Source organism: Eumetopias jubatus, unplaced genomic scaffold, assembly GCF_037043125.1.
Source record: "Eumetopias jubatus isolate StellerSeaLion01/CBP00866 unplaced genomic scaffold, mEumJub1_p1.0 scaffold_8, whole genome shotgun sequence".
Lineage (NCBI taxonomy): Eukaryota > Metazoa > Chordata > Mammalia > Carnivora > Otariidae > Eumetopias > Eumetopias jubatus.
The window spans coordinates 116,043,827-116,057,549 of NW_028274814.1; the positions used below are offsets into that span (position 1 = coordinate 116,043,827).

Sequence of the window (13,723 nt, forward strand, 5' to 3'; positions counted from 1 at the left end):
GGGAGTCTTTTTAGCACCTTGGGAGTAGAAGACTTGACTCTTGCTGGGTCCCTAACACTTGAGGCCCCACTTTTGTGCACATTTCCTCCTGCTGTTCCCATAATAGCTCAAGCAGGGCTGTGAACACCCTGCATAAGCCTTGATGAGCCAGGCCATCTTTTGCATGGCGGGAGCAGGGCCACAGTGCTACTCAGCTCCGGAGGGTGCCATTCACCCTAGAATAGATGACCGGAGCCCCCTGGAGTTGTACACTGGGAGCGTTTATTGTCAATGAAAGGTTGTATAAGGGTGTTGCAAGGAGGTCAAGCTGTTTCCCCTTGCGATAGGCCACTACTCCCTGTATACACACACTCACACACATGTGCACACCAGCACTCACCCTTCTCAGTCGCCTTGGTTCCACTTTGGTATGTCGAGCCCAAGGCTCTCTCTTTTTGAGCCCAAACATTGTTTGAGACCAGGTAGCTTTTTGCCTCAAACTGAGAAAACTTTCCCTCTCAGGGCTAAAGTGTAGGCATGATGCTATGGTTAGACCTGGCAGGCAGGAGAAGCAGAATGACAACTCTGAGGGAACCAAGAAAGCCCAAAGGGGAGACAAGGTTTAGAGCTGAATCAAGATTGGATTTTGTCATGAAAGGCAGAACTGGCAAAAGCATCATTACAAGGCATTAACCTTGTTACACACAGACGAACAAGCAGAGGCTGGGATTCAGAAATAAATTACACATAATAAACTAGACAGAATAGGCTGAGAGCAACATTAGCGATTATGCCCTAAGGGGAGAGAAGGGCAAGAGAGAAAATAGGCCCCCCAAAAAAGAGTAAGAATAATCTCTGGACACAGGGGGCCGACTGCCCATTTCACCCCTTTTTTGGCTTGACTCCCTAGGTATTAACTTCACTTTTGTGAGGAGGTTTCTCTGAAGGCTGTCTTTCTTTTGTTTTCATTTGCTGAAGTGAGCGTAAGAAAGCCACTCAGAGGGCCCCTTTTTCCATTCACAGGGACTTGTCCATTTCTGTGTGTTTCTAGCACAAAAGAATCCATTTCCATTCAGCCAGAGCAGCCCTTAGAGTTTACGTGAGGTCCAAAACGGCTCCTTCCTATTTTCTTCCAGGCTCGCTGTTGTAATTGGCTATACAGTCCTGACTGTGGCCAAGGCCCTCCACGGTGAGAGGAACGAGCGCTTAGCCAGTTCTTCGTCCCTCATAGCTGAGGAAAAGCTAGAGTCGGGTGTCATGTCCAAGGCGACTCTCATTTCTTGCAGGACTTGCTTTTGGTTACAAGTAACAGAAAACCCATTCAACAGCAACTTAAATCATAACGTCTGTTGTTAGTAAATGTTTAAAGGTTGGAAGCTGTGCTCCATGGTGTCCTCAAGAACCCTAGAGCCCTTTTCCCATGCACTGATGTTAGCATGTTGATTTTCATCCTCCATCCTGAATTTCATGGGAGGAAAATGGCCACCACCTCTCTGTGCACGGTGGCCTCACACAGCGGATTGCAAAGGGAGCAAGTGAGGGGAGAGGGCAGACGGGCTCTTCTCAAGAGCCACTTCTTATCTTGGAGGAGGAGATTTATTCTCAGAAGCCCCTCCAGTGAACTTCCATCTCACTGGCCCAAACTGGACCACATGGCTACCCGGAGCTCGAAGGAGCAGGAAAGCAAATACCTGGCAGTGGGGAATGGGATTACCTTGTGGCTTAGACCAATCATGGTTTCCCAGGTTACCTGGACAAAATCAGGGTTCTTGTGGCAAAGAAGGTGGCAATAACTGCCACGAGTGTGGCAGCAACTGTTGGTGTTTTAAAATGAGGTAATGAAAACAAATATGGATCGTGTATTTCTGTGCACCAAACACTGTTCTAAGCTTCACTGGGGCTTGCCTACTCAGTCATTATCATCACTTCCGTTGTGTAGGAGAGGGAGGAAACTGAGTCACAGAGAGGTTAAATATGCACAAAATTACTTAGCTGGGAAGTGACAGAGCCAGGATTAGGTAAGGTGATAAGATACTCCAAGTAGCACACATTAAGTACACGTTACTAATACCAGCTAGCATGTATCAGCATGTTAGTATTACTATCACTACAGTCTCTTCTCCATAACTCTCCTACCAATCAGGCTTAATCATGAGCCTTATCCATGAATGAGAAAGCCAACCCCCAACAGGGTTACATAACTTGCTCCGGTCAGCCAGTGGGTGAGAATGGAACTTGAATGCAGACCTAAGCTCTCTGACCGCCTAGACCCAGCAGGTTTGTTTATGCCACTAGCTCCCAAGTTCAGGGCTGTTGATTTCATGGCTCTGCTACTTACCTGAGCCACTGATCCAGGACTTAATCTGGAAAACTACAATTAAGGAATGGTCAGAAGTCAGGGAAGGATGCTGAAAAAGATGGGATGGTAATTTGGAAACAATTTTTGTCCTTGTGTTACAGCTTTTGAGACACTTCTGGGTTTTTTTGGGTTTTTTGGTTTTTTTTTGTTTGGGTTTTGTTTTGTTTTTGTTTTTTTTGGCTCTAAGCAGAATATCGTAAACAGAATATCTCATCCAGCCTCAGCAAACGCTCCCTGTGATGTCATGGTTCTTGGCTAATCAGAATGGCTACACTTATTAAGCACCTATTGTATTCCAGATGTAGGCATACACTGTCCCATTTGGTCCTTGTGGATGAATAATCAACCATCTATAGCCATAACTTTTTCTGTGCCGTGAGATGAGGGAGAATGGAGTCTTCCAAAGATAGCAGTATTAGAACATTCCAGATGCCCAGACAGATGACACCCAATTCTCTGAGTTGGCCTCTCTGTAATGCTCAAATATTTAATAAGAATAGTAGGCATGGTCAGCTGATCTTAAGTTTGAACAATTCTGGTTTTATTTTAAAGCAAGATGTGTGGTGTGGTTTTACTATTTTTTTCAGTCTAAAGGTCACCCGATTTTTCTCTTTCTGCTCATAGTCATGAGGCATCCTTATCTAAACAGTGATCTATTGTTCTGGTTCTCAGACCCACAGAGATTTTTACTTTTTTTTTTTTTTAAAGATTTTAGTTATTTATTTGACAGAGAGAGAGGGGGACAGCGAGAGAGGGAACACAAGCAGGGGGAGTGGGAGAGGGAGAAGCAGGCTTCCCGCGGAGCAGGGAGCCTGATGTGGGGCTCGATCCCAGGACCCTGGGATCATGACCTGAGCTGAAGGCAGACGCTTAACGACTGAGCCACCCAGGCACCCCAGATTTTTTCTTCTTAACTTCAATTTTAACAGGACAGTTCCTCATTTTCCCCGACTGCTTGAAAAGTATCTAACAGGAAAAAAAATGTCTCTAGTGGGCTTTCCAAAAATCTTCTTAAACTGAGTTCACTATGGAATATTTTATGCAAATAAGTCACTTTCTCTTAGGTTACGACATCTTTCCCTTGAAAAGTGATCACGGCATTGGAGAAATCCTTGCTAGCTTATCTTTTCTTTCCAGCTCAACCTCAACAAAGAAATATAGACGGCACTTTAAAGGCTTCAGAAATCAATTTAGTCCATGAATCCATTTACTTGAGATGTTAATGAAACTTGGTGGGTTTAAAAATAATGAATGTTTAATAAGACATAAATTGAAAGACATAAACACTGTCAGCAATAATATAATGAAGTTAATAAGTCTTAGCCTCCCCCTGCACACCTCCCCTCTCCCCAAACAGGACAATTTTAAGAGTTCCAGTGAGGCTTACTGGAGTTTACCAGCTGTCCCATTGGCTAAGACTTAAATGTGAGTTTGGAAACCTGAGTACAATTGGGAACTGAGCTCTGGCAGATCAAGTATGCTATCACACTGTACTGAGTAGCTGCAGACAGTAATGGCTCGCTCTAGCTCCGTATCTTCCAGAGATTTGTGTAATAAACTCAGTTTCCTGTCGTTGAAGGCAGGAAGCAGCGTGAAGCTCTTCATGCCTTGAACCAAGAAAGACCAAGACATTTTGTTCGACACTCACTCTGCCCTGGGTTTCAGAGGGGCTTTATCTAATGATGGGGAGCAAGCATGTGATTATATGTGCTCAATACTGCCGACCACTGAAATGCCTTTTGGGTTGGAAGTTGAGCTTTATGTTTCTTCTTCAAGAGCATTAGCACCACGTCCAGCCCTTCTGCTTAGTTCCTCTTTAGCTCTGTGGTTCTGTCCTAACCCACCAGCCATGACCATATCTTTCCCTTTTTACCTTTGAATTAATTACCCTGTCTTTGGGCTTTGCATTGCATCAGTCTGGTAAATCCACAGTCCCTCCTTTCTGCCATCACACCCAATAAGATGGTCCGCCTCACATCTCGGGAAGTGGCTTGTTTAACCTCACAGGAGCCAATCCCTAGCTAAAATAATTTGCAGCAGGATGGTGCAAACCATGAAGCATGAGATTGTCTCCCTCCCAATTCAGCAGTGGGCTCTTTCTTGGCAATAAAGTGGAACTCGGTTTCATATATCAACTGGGGGAGTGTTAAATGGATGGCTAGCTCACTGCTGGCAATCAATACATGTTAATACATAGTAAACAAATGGCTTTTCATGGGTTGGGCAAGCGTGGTGATCCTGCAGATAAAGGCGCTAAGCGGTTGCTCCTCGGGATCTTGTCTAAGAAAATGTATTTGGGGCTCAAGGAGGATCCTTCCTAGGTGGGCATGAGCGATTACTGTTGCTAAATATGATCTTTTTTTCATTTGTGCGTTTGTGTGCATGTTCAGAAAGAAGGGGAGCAACCTGAGAGAGTCCAACCAATCGCCTCATCTACCTTGATCCATTCCGACCTGACATCCGTTTATGGCACCGTGGTAATGAACAGGACTGTTTTGTTCTTGGGGACTGGAGATGGCCAGTTACTTAAGGTTGGTTTTCTGCGCCTTCTTCAATGTCAGTTTTCATAGTGATCCATTTTGTGCTTTTAAATTTATTTTCTTTATTGTTTCTGGGTTATACGCGAGATCGTACCAACTGCTTTGTGAACTGCTCAGAGACCCTCAGAAATGACCACAAAGAGGTTTCTGGAAATCTGTATGTGATGGCCTCCCGAACTGTGTAATGAAACTCCAGCCATCTTGCTTCTCAGGAGCGTGCAAGTTACCCTCCCTCCCTTACTCATGAGCTGCCTCAGGGAGGTAAATGGGGGTCTGGCCCGCCCCCTCCCTCAGACCACCTTCTTAAGACATTTAACCTTTCGGTTCATATCTCCTTTGTAATGGAAATGTACAATGCACCTGATTTCTCACAACTTGAAACAGATGAGGGATCATAAGGCTTGAACAGTAGAAAAAAACAGGTGTTGCTTCCCTCCAGCCTACTTGCCACCCATGGAGGGGTTTTGTTTTCTGCCTTTTGTGCCCACACCACGGAGAGGTTAGAGACCTGAAATCCTCTGAGACTCCCCCTGACTTTTATCTCGGAGGACTATTTTTTCCCCACTGTGTGGGTATACCACTGGTCAAGTTGGGATTTTTATTCACTGGGGGGCAGGGAGGCAGTGGGAAGGGGAGAAAATAAACTCAGGGATATCTAATGACTTGTCTGAAGTGATAGAGCAGCCAGCCTCTCAATTTCATCAGCAAGCGTTTATTGAACACCTCCTGTGGCCTCCATCAACATTCGTGGCTGGGAACGGCACGGTTTCTGTCACCTTAGGCTGATGCTCCTCTGCCTTCTGGTGGCCAGTTGATTTACTGTCAGCTCAGATTCTAAATTGAGTACAAATAGATTTGATTTCTCAACTGATCTCCCATCGACAACTAGCTGGGTGACTGTAGGTGAATTGCCTAACCTCTCTGAGCTTCCCTGTCCTCATCTGTAAAAGGAGATTATGCTAGACAACCCAGAAAACCCCTTTCTCTCCTGAAGGTCTGTAATTCCATCTTCCGTGCGCTTAGCCCCCACTCCAGCCGAAACCTATTTGCTTGTCCCACTGATGTGCCTTGTGTAGCCCGGTCCCCCCCACCTTTGTTGACCCTGTGCCCCCTTCCGGGATGGCTTTTTTTCCTCTACTGAATCTACGTACCTACGCTTTGGCTCAGCTCATGCTCCCCCTCGTCTTTGAGGCCTCCGAAGCCCAGAGTGATCATGTTTTCCCCTCCTCTGAAATACTCATTAGCCATCTCATTCTTTTGGCTCATTACAAATGTCTTGTTTTGATGCCCAACCTTTTCACTCATGTTTGTCTTGCCTCCCCAACTTGATTTTTTAAGCTTCTCGAGAAGGGGGTCCTGAATCCCCACAGCCTAATAAACGCTCCGCGCCTGGTAGGCATTTGATTTCATCTGTTTTCTTTGGAGGAAACCCAGTAACATATGGGAGGGCGTTTGTTTGAATACACATTCTTTTAAAATATACATTGATCATCTTTCCTGTTGCGTTAGCCTGATTTCCTGGGGAAAGGTAAACACCCATCAGTCATTTCTACACAAGTTGTTTGGAGGCGTGCGGTGACATCCGCGGCTCAGGCAGATTGGTCCCATTTCACCTGACCAAGGAAGAGGCCATCAATCCTCCCCGGGCCTCCTCGCCAATTATCTCTTCAGATTGAGGATATTTCCGATGAGTTTTGTGACAAGAACACGGTTTCCCCAAAGCTGAGCCAACCAAATGGCTGCATGGTAAATTGGAGGTGAAGGAACCCTTGGCTGTCGATCATTCCCCGGGGGGCAGCCTGGTTTTGCTTGTCCTGTTGGCTCTCCCCAGCAGTTGGTGTGGAGCTGGTCAGTTTGCAGTGACGGTTTGTGGCGCCGGAGGGCTGGGGCCCTCAAGCTGCCGAGAAAGAGGTAGCTGACTGCAGCGTGGCTTTCCTCAGTGTCTGTGTGGGGTACGCCTTCCAAAGCTGTCCCTGCGGCCTTGGTTTTAGGGTCCAGATAACATGGGCAGGTTGGTTTGGGAGTTTATTTTGTGACCGCTGACATTTGTGCGTCGTTTCCCTTGTGCCTGTCACTCTACGTGTTCTAGCCAATTCCGTCCAGTCCACAGCGCCGTGAGGTAGTTATAGACTAGGCCCGTTTTACCGGTAAGGGAAGGGAGGCCCAGAGAACACGGATGTTTTGCCCAAGGTACACAGGGCAGAGTAGAGATTTGAACCTGGCGTGACTCCAGAGTCTGCACTAATATCCCCCGAGCTACACTGAGTTTGTAATCTCTGCCCCAACCACTCTCTGAGGGTTCCCTGGGGAGAATGGGAAGCATGTTGATAGGGACCCATGGAGGGGCGGTGGCAGTGGAACCCATGCTCCCAGGCTGTCAGTCAGGGTTTTTAGAAGCTCCGGGAAGAATCCCAGCTCTAGAAGGAGGCAGACCATCTGACTGAACGGATACCTGAATGGCATGAAAACTTCCTGGGAGTTAAGCCCTGCTCCCGGCTTCACTCAGGAAGGTCCCTTCCCTCAGGAGGAAGTTGTGAGGGACAAATCTGAACTGACTTGGCCCCACCAGGCTCCCTAGACCAGCCCAGTAATTCCCAAGACTTCCCCATGCAGATTCTTGGAGGCAGCCTGTGAAATTACCCAGAGTCCCAAGCCCCAGGATCGTGTCGATGATTGGGAAGGCACAGATCATCCCCGAATCCCTTTACTCAAACACTTCAAGCTTCTCGCTTACCAGACTTGTCACCAGAACTGTTAGAAAAGACGAACATTGATAGACACAAGCTTGGCTTCTTAAGCCACAGAGAGGAGGTACTAATGAGCAACGAAAAACAAAACCTAACCCGAGGCAGCCTGTGGGAGAAGAAGAAAGAAGGCTTGGATCACCCACAGCCTGACTCATCAGTTTCCCAGTGATCAAGAGTTGGCAGCATTTTGACAGATGCCAGGCACTGTAGTATATGCCTGGTTGGATGAGGGGCAGGAAACAGCAGTTGGGGGCCAATTGCTGTGTTTTTTTTGGTTTTGTTTTTACCACTACACACACACACACACACACACACACACACACACACACACACACACACACTCACACACTCACACTCACACACACTCTGACTTAAGTCTCTGAAAACCTCACAGAATTTTAGCATAGTTTGGTGCAGTTTTAAACCTCAGGTTATTTAAATAATTTTTTCTTATCCCAAAAGTAATATATGTTCCTAGAGAAAGTTACAAAGTAACGGGGTGAGGAGAAAACAGAAAAAACCCCACCCCTAGTTCTGTTATGTAGAGGCAACTGATGATAGCATTTTAGATTTTTTTTTTTTTTTTTTTGCACAGTTGAGGTCAGACTCTATCCGATTCTGCACCCATTTTTTTTCCTTTAGTTAATGAGGGGGAAATGCCTGTATTAAAATGTTATGGCAAACCCTTTGTAAACAGTATTTTTAAATAGCTGGATCATATTCTGTAATGTGGAAACATGACGTTGGACTTAGGCAGAGATACTGAGTCACTTTGCAAGTGTCCTTAAAACCCCGTGCGGCCTCCAGGGAATATGGGTCACCTCCAAAGGGAAGATTTTACTGAGGAGAAGTGGAGAGACTGAAGACTTGACGATATGCTAATGTCTTCACTGCCCTCTTGCTCCGGCCTTTATTCCTAGGTCCCCTTGTAAGATTTTTAGAAAAATGGAAGGAATTTCTAGAACTTACAAGGGTCCTTTTCACAGTGTAATCCTCCCCCTTGCTTTATTGAAGCGTGATCCTTGTGGCTAGGAGTTGGGTTGTGTCATCACTCTTTCCCCCTGGGGTGATTTCCTCATTTTACTTCCTTTCTGGAGAAGACTGCTTGCTGTACTTTCTCGGTTGTCAGCGTCTTCACTGAGATCAGCTGAGCGAGGATGGGCACGCTGAAGTCAGCTTTTGGGGCTTCACAGCTCATGTGTTGCAAGCTCACACACTGCAGAGCACACCCGTGTTTATACACACGTGCCGAATCTTTGTCTGGGTTGTGGTACAGCCTATCATGGGGTTTGGATTCTTTGAGCTGACTGTCGCATCTAGAAAATTGTCCCGACTTCAAGGGCAGAATTAAATATTTTGAGCTTCTCCAGGGGGTAAAATAAGTAATAATGGAATATGCATGAAATTTGAAATTTGTAACTTTATGCATGCCCGTTAACCTTTCTTGTAAGCATAAGAGATAAGGCAGTAGGTGAGGCATAATAATAGCTAACATTTCTGAGCTCTAACTTCTGTGCCAGGCATTAGAATGAGTGTCTGCCTGGTTTAACTTGTTTCATTCTCATGAGTCAATAGTGTTACCATCCCTAACTTTATGAATGAAAAAAGACCTTGCTCGGAGCAAGTTACCTAGCTTGGTCAAAGTGATGGAACTAAAGCAACTCGTCCCTCAACCAAACTGCACTGCTAATTAAAAATGCAGGTCTGCAGATCTTGGTGGAATTTGTGGAACTGTTTTTGTTTTGTTTTTAAAATTTTCTTTCAAATATTGGAGAATCTGGGTTAATACCAAGATGCAAGTATTTGAGGTTTCATGAGAAGGGGCTCTGGCTTCTGTGGTTTTCATTTGTTCCTATTTGGGGATGGCATCTGGCAGCCCAGCAGAGTGCAGACATCTGTATTTAGAAGAAGGCAGAGGCTCTTCCTCTGAGCTGCAAGTAGCTCATGGGAGCCTCTGAATCCCTTGTGGGACAGCTTTTCCCCCGTGGGCTCTTTGAGAGCAAAGGTAGGAAATCTGTGTTCAAGTTGATTTTTGGAGTGGCTCTTGTGGTAGGAGGCTAGTGTTGGGTTTCTCAAACGTCCCTAGGACTGAAGTAGGTTTCAGGGTGCAGAAGCCCTATCATGCGTGTCCCTTCCCTGTATTGAGCAGAGAAGCACCGCTCACGCTGCTTAGAGTGAGGACTGATTATGTGGCCCTCAAAGCTCAATTTCCACAGGTGGATTTCATTTATCCAAGCCATGGAGCAAAATTCAGACCAGTTCCAGAAAGTTCTTCTGTATCTTTGCAGAAGGCAAAGTGTGTGACACCTGAAGTCAGCCTTGATTCTGGTTTTAAAGTTGTCAAATGAAAATAAGACATAACAAAAATAACAAAATATCGGGACAAGCTCTCTTTATATTCCCATAGAATGTTCAAATAAAGGAAAGGAGGGCATGCAGAACCCAGGATAGGACCTGGGGCCGGAAGTAGGGGTGGTGGGGATGGCTGAGCTGAGGTAACAGACCAAAAAGCCAAAACAGCAGGAAGTGTCAAAACTTGGAAATGGCCTCCATGATTGGCTACTTAGAGTGTCACGTGAAGCTGGTTCAAGTTCACCTCCATCTCATTCTTTCTAGTTTGTAAGTTTGCAAGTACTCCCCAGTTTAGAACTATGACTGCCATATAATCCACAAATCGAGAATTTGTGGTTCAAGCTGTACTCTTCTCTTACTTACTATTACACTGAAGTAAGTAGATTGGAAATAAAAGAGGAATTTGCCTTAATCTTTATATTTCACCTTTGTTACTCCTAACTACGGAAGCCCATTAAACACTGTTGGACAATTGCCTTGCTTTCTCATGTGTGTGTATGTGTGGTTTCTGTCCCCTTTGCAGCATTTCTTAGAAATTATTTATTTAAAAAAAATGAGAAGACTGGCTTGGTTGCCTTTTAACTGGTCAGCCCCACAGAGGGAGGCATAAGGAAAGAAATTTGTAGTATATATTTTAGCTTTTTGAACACCCATGGCTTTTCCTGTCGTGGTAATGGTAAAGAGAAAAGAAATAGTCTTTTGTTTAATTTTTCTCTCCTACACCCCCCCCCCCACCACCACCATTTTCCTCAGCAGGCTGTCCTTTCCGTGGGTGGTGTTGAACTTGAAACGTAACTGTCTGGTGTAGAAGTCTCACACACCACACATTTTGGGACTGGAGTTGGGAGGTTTTTTTGTATGCAACAAAAATCCCAAGGCTAGTTAATAGCCTACCATGAGGCTTCAGGAAGATGTCAACAGAAACAATATGTTGACACAAACTGAAATTCTCTATCGGGGAAAATTTGTTTTCTACACAAGCTTCAGCTGGAAAAATTCTGAAGAGTCTCATAAAAATCTTGAACGCTAATAGCGTTTTTTTCATTTAATATTTATTGGGCACCTTTTAATGTGCCAGACACTATCCTGGGTGCCGAGGATACAAAAATGAATAAAACAGGCAACCCCCTTGCTCTCGTGATGGGAAGAACAAGACAGAAAATACATAACTGACTTCATCAGCAATAAAGCCATTTCAGACAGTAGTAAGTGGTCTGGAGGAAATGGACTGATGGGTAGACAGCGACAGTGGGGTAAGGTAGAAAGGCAACCAGGGAAAGCTGCTCACAGGAAGTGACATCTGAGACTCGAAGGATGAAGGGATAAATGAGAATATGCCTGGCAGAGGCTCAGGTTGACTTCAGATTAGAGCTATATTAAAGGGGAATTCTCGAAGCAAAAGATAAAAATCCACATCATGCCCAAGGAACGTGTATGAATTGGATGAGTTGCTTTTATACAAAACTGTACCCATTTTGGGTTTCTGTGACTCATTGTGACTTCCTGCATCACTTCACGGATCGAGTTCTTTCTCCAAAGCTGCCCAGCTAAACTGAGCTTAGGAAGGAACATTTCCCGTGCTCCAGTCTTGCTGGCTTTCTTCTGTGTTGATGTTGACAAGAATTTTGCAGTTAGAAGATCCAAGTGTTGCTTTGATGCCCCTGGGATGGGCTGTGTGGATGGGAGGGGGAGGAGGTGATATTAATAGAGATCTAGAGGGGAAAGAAAGCCGTGGCTCTCCTGTCCTGGAGTCACCTGAGAGGGAACCACGGCGGCAGAGACCCCAGCCCCTCCATGTAGCATGTTTGGGCCCCCTTGTGAGAAACTCCTATTGTCCTGTCTTCGGGGTTATGGAGATCCTTCTCTGCAGAACCTAGCCAAAAGAAAAGCAATTTGGTCCACTCACCCTCACTTTTCAAATTTAAATCTTATGTATTTATTTTCTAAGATAATACACTGGCATTGTTCCAAATTCAAAAGAACCAGGAGAATAGACAGTGAAAGTCACATGTTCCTGACTTGTGGGGCAGACGGGTATGGGTTTCTTGGGTATCCTCCCAGAGATATTTTATCTATGTCTGCAAGCCAAAGGGGGAAGATAGTCTTTCTCCCATTTCGTCAATTATCCAATGTATTAAACATGCTATATATGTATATGAACATGTTTATGCTGTATATGTATAGGTACACACACACAATATAATGTGTTAGACATATACACAAAAAGCTTCCTAATTATTTTTATGGATAAATAGTACTATACTGTTTATACTATATTTAATCAGCTCCCTACGGTTGGACCTTTAGGTTGTTTCAGTCTTTTGCTTATAATGTGTGATGCACTAAATCTCCATGTACATATGTCATTCAACATACATATGAGGGGCTGTGGGGTCTAAGGGTATGTGCTTTATAATTTTGACAGATAATGCCCAGTTACCTTTCAAGGAAGTCTCACTCCCACCATCAATGAAACATAACCAATTTCAGCCCAGCATCCATAGTTATCAGGACAAGATTTCAGTGTAAATCACTCTAGGTAGCTCATTTAGGAAACTGGTTGGTAAAGCCTGACACACAGTACCACAGAAAGGCTTTCCTGCCATAATTCGGAGTTCCAGAGAAAATTCTGGTGCCTCATCTTCAGGTGAATCAAAGCTCCCCCAAACTAGATCTTGCCAGCCCTTACCCATCTGCATCAACCGTGCTCCAAAGTCCTGATAAAAACTGCAACGTAGCTCCTAACTCACTTAAAATGGATGAGTGGTGATGTTTTGTAAGTTACGTTTTTATTTTGAAGGATATCCCGGACTGTGGCATTTCACCCCCCTGTGTTGCATTACACATCTCTAAAAAACGACGGGCAGTTTAAGTAACCATTCCCATGATGCTATTAAAACAAAATCATCAGTCAAGGGGGGATGGGTTAGCCCAGTGATGGGTATTAAAGAGGGCATGTTCTGCATGGAGCACTGGGTGTTATACACAAACAATGAATCACGGAACACTACATCAAAAACTAATGATGTAATGTATGGTGATTAACATAACAAAAAATAAAATAAAGTACTAAAACAAAAACAAAAAAGAAACAGAGTTATCAGTCGTTCTTTAGAGTTACCTAATATTGCGTTTGCATAGCTAAATTTTCTTCATTAGCTCAAGAATATCTTCTGAAAATTATTTTTGTTCAAACTGGTATCCAAACAGGGTCCTCAAATCACACATGGCTACCCTGTCTCTCTCAGTCTAGAGTGGCCCCCTCCCATCCTTTAGCCACTGCCATTGACTGACTGGAGAAATGAAGTCTGTTGTCTTGTCCAATGTCTCACATTGTGGATTTGGCTGTTTGTTTCCCTGTGGTGTCATTCAGCGGCTTCCCCCCCCTTTCTGCTTCCTAATACTAAAAGTTCGCACTGAAGCCTTGATTAGATTCAGGTTTGGTTTTATTGGCACAAATCATAGGTGGTTCTGCCCAGTGATCCCTTTGACGTGATGAATTCCTCCTGGATGGCAACCTCTCTTCTCTTGAGCTGCACTTGAGAACATTTTTATCAAAAAATTTTTTTAACTGGCTTCCTGTTTCCTCTCTGTGACCACTTTCTAGAACCTGATCAATTGTTTTTCTCTGAGCTGATTAATAAGGACTATGAATTAGAGATGGGAAGACAAGAACCTGGCAGGCCCGCACTTGGGCAGTGCCTGCCCGATGTTTCTCTGCATTCATGGTTCTCGGTAGGCCGATG

The 13,723-nt window shown here is 44.7% G+C and overlaps 1 protein-coding gene across 2 annotated transcripts in view; it reads left to right on the top strand.

Annotated features, from left to right (window-relative positions):
- Positions 1–13,723, top strand: part of PLXNC1 (plexin C1) — a 144,388-nt gene that overhangs the window by 14,849 nt on the left and 115,816 nt on the right. For both annotated transcript variants that reach the window (XM_028105497.2, XM_028105498.2), the window contains exon 2: positions 4,729–4,869. In XM_028105497.2, the coding sequence (XP_027961298.1) occupies positions 4,729–4,869 (141 nt within the window). The remainder of the gene's footprint in view (positions 1–4,728; positions 4,870–13,723) is intronic.